General features: G+C 56.1%; 1 protein-coding gene across 1 annotated transcript; it reads right to left on the bottom strand.

The window, feature by feature from the left end:
* Window positions 1–427: 427 nt before the first annotated feature.
* NPPC (natriuretic peptide C) lies at window positions 428–5,181 on the bottom strand. The gene is made up of 3 exons (XM_019445574.2): window positions 4,927–5,181; window positions 4,157–4,467; window positions 428–924 (listed from the first exon to the last, which is right to left on the bottom strand). The coding sequence occupies exons 1-2, from the start codon at window positions 5,014–5,016 to the stop codon at window positions 4,177–4,179; spliced, it is 381 nt and encodes a 126-aa protein (XP_019301119.1). The 5' UTR covers window positions 5,017–5,181; the 3' UTR covers window positions 428–924; window positions 4,157–4,176.
* Window positions 5,182–6,781: the final 1,600 nt, after the last annotated feature.

Here is a 6,781-nt window from a genome sequence, read left to right as displayed (position 1 = left end):
AACAAAAGGGAAGGTTCCCGTTCTTTCTCTCCTGTGGTCACAGAGAGAAGATGGGCTAGAATTACAGGACCCTCAGTCGGCTAAGTTCAATTTTAATTTAACTCCAGGCATCTGACTTCCCAGCTGTGAAGTGTTCTGACCAGAGCTTCCCATTCTGGCTGAACTGGTCAGAGTCACTGGAGACAAAATCCAAACGGCAAGTCTTATGCCCCCGGGGAGACTCAGATTCGGTTCATTGGGGGCACGTGGGGGCAGAAGTCAGTACGTTTAGCAAGATCCCCAGGGGAATCTGATACAAACAAATCCAGAATCAGGAACCTGGCTGTTAGATCTGTTTAGAGGCAAAAGCCTTGTCTTCACATCCTCCCTCTAAGACTAATTTCTGAAAAATAAATGTAGTAAGTAAATAAAGACAGTTTTCAAGATGTTCATGGAATGACTTTTTTTTTTTACATTTTTCAACTAGTTAAGACAAAAACATTACAATGATTGACTTCTTTCATTTAGTTACATAAATAAAATTTTTATAAATATCTCTTTATAAACAATATAAATAGCTTTACAACATAAATACATTTATGCATGACATGAATTTACAAACAGCAATGTTTTACAGCTGGTTTTGTCAGTCTCTTAAAAACTGTCCCTTGTCATCATGTTGGTGTAGGTGTGTGTGTTTCATGTATATAATATATATATAATATATAACTTTTTATTTTTCATTTTCAAAAAAAAAAAAAAACAAACAATAAAATCATACCCCCCTTCCCGAATAATAATAAAACAGCTGGTGTTGTGTATTCCCAGTACCAGGAAAAAAAAAAAAAAAGAAATGTAAAAGCCACATTGCGTTGGAGATGCTTCCAGATGCCGTGAGGCTGATGACCAAGAATGACCTCAGCAAAACGGAGCAAGTTCCCAATCCTGAAACACAGAGGGGACACGGGACACTTAGTTCTGGCCCCTTAGCAGAGAAAGCCCAGCCTGCAGGACAGTCCCTTTCCACAGCAGCGTGAAGCAATGTCCCGCCTTGCCCCACCACCCCGGAGAAGGCGGTACTATGGAGGGAAAGGGGTCCTTCTCTCCTGGGGTCACCTCATCTCCTGCTGTGCCCTTGGCACTTCCTGCCCCAGAATGTCTGCCAGCCCTCCTCCCCCTGAGTCTAACTACAGGCCTTGCCCTTGGCACTCGGTGAGACACAATGAGGGAAAGAGTAGAAATGCCCTTTTCCCTTTTTTGCTGCAACAAAAACCCTCAGTCAGGTGCCACCTCGTCTGCGTGACAGCAGTGGGGAGGGGGAGACAAACATCTGAAGAGTTGGGAATTCTGGGCTCAAATCCCAACTCTGACATTCACTTCCTGGATGGCCCTGGATAGCTTTGAGTATCGCTTTCCTCACCCATAAAATGGGATAATAGCCACCTCCCCGGGCCAGCTTTAAGATTCGACAGGTGGGCCACACGCTGGGCACCGGCAGAGCGTCTGGGTCACAGCTGCCACTCATTAAATAGCACTTCCTCCTCTAGCTGGCTTCACCTCAGAAAGGGTCCCCTTCAGACACAGGGGGAGCAGGGTCTCACGCCAGCCCTGGGGCAATGAGTGGCCATGCTGGGTGTGCTGGGCGGAGAGTTAAGAGTCCTTTGACGAGGGCTCTCCAGCTCTCTGCCAATGGCCATGTAGGTGCTCTGGGGCCCGAGGGAAGAGTCCTCCTGAGACAGTGCAGTGCCCTCCCAGAGGCCAGCACATGCGGAGGGACCCCGGGCTTCAACACCTTGATGCACTGTCCCTCAACTTCCGTCTCTGGCCGTCCCATGTGTTTAAACAGATGATAGATGTCTGTGATGTCCCTGGGGCTCCTGGGCAAGGTGTTCATTCAGGCATCGGCCACACCCCATCTCTGTCATTAGAATTTTATAATCAAGACTATAACCATCAGCGACAGTCATTATGGTGACTGCTTAGAGCCAAAGTCAACTCCTGAGTGAAGAAGACGTGGCCACAGCCTGGGACGAGTTTCCATTAATGTGAAAAATCTCAGCTGTCTTTCTCTTTTAAGCGGAGACAGTGAGACACCTTGGGCATCTCCACTAGGAGGCTGCGGGCAATGGGAAGGATGCTCTGCCTTCTCATGGTGGGTGGGGGGGGGGGAGTGGGGTCGAGAAGGTTAAGGGTGTTAGAGGTGGCTGTTCAGCTCAAGGACAGAACTTCCAGGAGGATGACAAACTTCCCTAGTCAAAGGGGCTGAGAAGTCCTAGCGATCTGGCCTCCTGCCCAGCACCTCCCCACCCACTGGACCATCACCTGGTGCCCCCAGACAGCCACACCCAAGAGCAAGGAGCCTAGGGGGATGTGCATGCCAGGCACTTTCCAGGCCTTCTTCCTCATCTCGTCTCCTGCTAACCCACTGGACAACATTTGTTTAGATCGGGAAGTTTGAGCTTGGTGCTTAAATCACAATGTGAACTGAAGATGTGAGGCCTGTGGCTCCATCTCTTCATTGTTTACACAGGAAAGATGAGAGCAAAACCATTATAGTGGAAGCTGGTAGAGGCTGGGCCCCATGTGCTAGAATTATCTTTTCCTGTGCAGGGGCGAGTCAAAACCTCAGACAAACGAAGCCCCTTGCCGAAATGGGGAGGAGCTCACAGCTCAGTCAAGTCTGGCACAGAGAGGAAACCCTGCTAAAACCCAGGGCAGGTGTGAGAGGAGTGCCCCTAAGCTGGGTGGGGCATGTTTCTTTGGTCATTGACAAACATTTTTCAGAGCTTCTTTGGGGGTGCCGTGGGTCCCAGATCACCTTAGGTTAGCACCTGGCCCTCAAGTTGCTCATGAGTTCATCTGGGAGTGGTAAACAGGTTCCCAAGCAACTATGGCTCGGGTGAAAAAGTGTTCTGTGCTGTAAAAACGGCTTAGGCAACGTGCTGGATATTTTCAGAGGGGCGCTCTCATTGCCCTCTGGAGGAAGACAGTGTGGACGCTGACAAGGCTTCTTGGGCGAGAGAGCAGCTTCCCCATGGCTTGGAGTGGGGAGTGGGACAGACAGGCTGCAGGGAAAGGCTGGAAACCAGCAGGAGTCCCTTCCTAAAGCACTTGAATGTCAATTTCAGAGGTGGTTTTACCACCCTGGTTGACCATGGGAACTGATGGGCACCAGGAAAGGAGAGAAAGGGGGAGAGGGGGGAGGATCTTTGCAACATCGCCAGGATACAGCACCTGGCAGGGGCTGGAGGTAGCACAGGGGTTTCCAGCCCTAGTGGAGGGTGAGGGGGCAATGCCAGAAACAGGGACGCCTGTTGGGGAGGTGGGCAGGTTGGGGAGGAACTCAGATGGGCACATAGGTTCAGAGTGGGGCAAAATAATAATAATAATAATAATAATAATAATAATATTTTTAGCCTTTTTCTCTGCCGTGAAATTGTGCCACAAACACTGAGTTTCCATCCTGAAGTCAGGCAGGCAGCAAGCAGCATCAGGACCCTGGACAGACCAGTTTGCTCCCAGCCACGGTTTAGAGAAGGGACAAGAATCAGACCGCTCTAGGACGGAAGGGCAACCTGCTGATGCCAACAGAGGACTATTCTGTCTACAGGACTTTAAAGTCTGTTCTACTTTAGTGACCACAGTCCTAGGAAGCCGCCCTGACCTCTGGCACCATGAAACAGTGTCTGGCAGATAAACTTACCCTCCACTTGTGTGTATGCCCTTCCTCCTCTGCTCCCACAAACCCCCGATTGCCCCTCAACGCTCCCAAATGGCGATTTGGGACCAGTGCTGCCGGTTTACTTCTGGTCCCGGTGTGGGCAGGACCCCACCAAGCTGTCGCTGCTTTCTTAAAGGAAGTTAGGCGGGTTCATCCGTGTTGAGCCATTTCTGACGTGGCCCAAATGCCCTGACCACTCTATCCCTCACTTTTTTCATGTGTAAAACGGGACGATAAACGGGGTTGGGGGCAAATGCCTTGCACACACACTGGATCTCGTGCTGGGATCGCCTGGCTCTCCTCCAAAGGTCGGCTGGGAGGCGGAACGACCCCAGCGCCAGGGGATCAGAGAGGAACCGCCCGCGGGCGGGCGGGGGTTCAGGCTTGGTTCTGGCAGGTGCCTCGGGGGAGCTAGGTGTGCACAAACTCCGGGCGCCCGGGGTTGGTGGTACTCACCGCCGCCAGGGGTCGCCGCACTAACATCCCAAGCCGCTCATGGAGCCGATCCGGTCCAGCTTGAGGCCGAAGCAGCCCTTGGACAAGCCCTTCTTGTTGCCTCCCTTGTATTTGCGCGCGTTAGGGTGCTCGTGCAGAAGGCGGGCCCACGCCGCCCGCGACTTGGTGTCCACGCGCAGGTCCCGGAGCAGTCGCGACCGGTCGCCCTTGAGGTTGGCGCCGCCACCCCCGGGAGTTTTGTCGCCCTTCTTCTGACCGCCGCCCGCAGCCTGGGGCTCGGCCAGCTCCTCCCCTGGCGGAGTTCGCGGGACCTGTCCGAGGGAAAGGGCGGGCAGGTGAAGGGACGCCCGGGGGCCGCACGAAGTACTTTGCGCGACCCCTGATGCTCCAGCCCCTCGCGCCCGCCGGCCCGATTTGTCCCTTCGGGGCCCTGACGCGCCCCCACAGATGCCGGACAGCCGGCCCTGCATCCACCTGCCACGCAGCCGCCGTTGTCCGCTCCTTCCGGGAGTCCCTTGCCCTCCCCTCCTTTGCCCCCTGACCGGCTGGCCACATTGGGGCAGGGGCTCAGCATCTGTCGTCGTGCTCCGGAGGCTGGGGACGTAGACCCCCTGAGTCGCTTTCGAGGGCTTCCCGGCACTCACCCATGCACATCTCTGAGCAGAGGGCCACTTTCCCGCCCTCTGCTCCCTCTAGTGCTCCGCATCCTCCTAGGGCCCCAGCCCCACCATGGTCCCTCACAGTCCCGATGTCCATGCAACAGCACCCACCTTCGGCGGCGCCCCGGGCTTGGCTTCAGAGGGCCGGAGCGAGAGTAGCGTGAGCAGCAGGGCGCAGGCCAGCAGCTGGGAGAGGTGCATCGTGCCGGCAGGGTCGAGGGGCGCAGAGCCGCAGCAGCGAGGGCGCACGGGTCCGGCGGGAGACGGAGCAGGCGAGCGCGGAGCAGGCTGGCTGGGCTGCGGTGTGGGCGCGAGTCCCAGTGCTGCGCGGCGCCGGCTGGGTGCGCTCTGAGCCCGCGGCTCCGCTCGCGCCTTTATAATCCAACCTGCCGCTGATGTCATCCTCCCGCCCACCCGGCCGCCCCGGCCAATGGCACGCGCGCCGAGGTCCGGGAGGGGGCCCCGGGGGCTCCCCCTTTGCCCCCACCTACATCCCACCCCCGAGGGATCCCGCTGCTCCGCCAGCCCTCTCCCGCCGCACTCGCCGCTGCAAAGCGGCGCGCACAGGAAACTCCATTTGCAGCGAGTGCGTGCCAGGCATGCCAAGCGTCGGCGCTCCCGGTGCCCTGCACACACGCTTGGACCTCAACACACGCGCTCTCCCTAGGAGGAATCAGTTTCCCTCCTTTGCAGGTGCAAAGACAGGCTCAGAGGAATTAAGTCCCTTGTCCAAAGCCACAGAGCCAGAAAGTTGGCACAGCCCCAAATCCACGCAGATCTGTCTTGTTGCCAAACTCCTTCCTGGGCACCAGACAGGCTCAGGCCTGGTACTGCGGCTCCACCTCTCACCTACTGGGGAGTTTAGATTGCACCAAAGTCTTTAAGTTGGGGAGGCAGAGGATGGGGCGGAGGTCCGGGCGGGAGGCGCAGGGAGAGCGAGGTTTGCCGGGGGCCGCAGGGGGGAGCGCAAGTCCTACACCGGACAGTGAAAGCTTTTTTTGCCTGAGGGTGTGTTTGAGAGTGAATTGCAAACGAGGTGGGCTCGGAGGGCCGAGATCCCGGTGCCGGTGCGTGCGTGCAGCTCGCGTTCAGCGTGGGTCCGCCGCGTGGAACCCGCCCAAAGTCTGACCCGGCGGATAGCTTCCCGGTGCGCTCACGGGCGCGCGCCTGACCCTGTCTGCACCCACGCGAGGAACCTCAGGGTGGGGATGTTCTCTCCCTGTCCTGTGCACCTGCACCGCACGGGGAGAGAGCTTTACCTAGCCTGGAGCCCCGTCTGGCTTCCCTGAGCGGTGACAGGTGATTGCCTTTGCTTTTTCAGTCTTAGATAGGTCTCTGTCAAAGTTGTAGGGACAAAGTCGGGTACACCTGTCGCTGGGAACTCCCTCTCCTTGGGCAGGGTGTCTTCGTTCCCCGGACTCTGAGGAATCCCTTCGGGATGAGCAGCAGAGGCAGAGAGCTGGGCACCTCAAGAACTGAGTGAGGTGCAGAACTGTATGACCCCCAAGCCACCCAGCAGGACTCTGCTGGAAAGCAGACAACAGGGGCATGGTGGTTGTCCCTAGGCACGAAGACCACAGCCGGATGCAGGTGTCTGGATGAGTCTTTTCAGGGAGAGAAAGCTGTGCCTGAGGCAGAGGGCGGTGGCAGTTAAGAAGGGCAGGGGGAGGGGGCACCTGGGTGGCTCAGTCAGTTTAGCATCTTGATTTCGGCTCAGGTCATGATCTCACGGTTCATGAGTTCGAGCCCCGCATCAGGCTCTGCACTGACAATGCGGAGCCTGCTTGGGATTCTCTCTTCCTCTCCCTCTCTCTCTGTCCCTCCCCTGCTCGCATTCTCTCTTTCAAAAAATAAAATAAACATTAAAAAAAATAAGGGCCGAAGGAATCAGGTGCCATGTGGATGGATCCCGCAGTGGAGCCCGTGTCTGGAGGCAGGAGGCAATAGCACCACCATTTTTTTCAGG

This window comes from Panthera pardus, unplaced genomic scaffold (assembly GCF_024362965.1).
Source record: "Panthera pardus isolate Hobbes unplaced genomic scaffold, ASM2436296v1 HiC_scaffold_10, whole genome shotgun sequence".
NCBI classification, from domain to species: domain Eukaryota; kingdom Metazoa; phylum Chordata; class Mammalia; order Carnivora; family Felidae; genus Panthera; species Panthera pardus.
The sequence above is the reverse complement of the archived record's forward strand: the minus strand, read 5'-3'. Positions and strand labels throughout refer to the sequence as shown.

Coding starts and splice junctions, on each gene's coding strand:
- NPPC (XM_019445574.2), bottom strand. CDS start 5,016: ATGCACCTCTCCCAGCTGCTGGCCTGCGCCCTGCTGCTCACGCTACTC. Junction 4,468..4,926: donor AGCCCGGGGCGCCGCCGAAG/GTGGGTGCTGTT, acceptor TCCCTCGGACAG/GTCCCGCGAACTCCGCCAGG.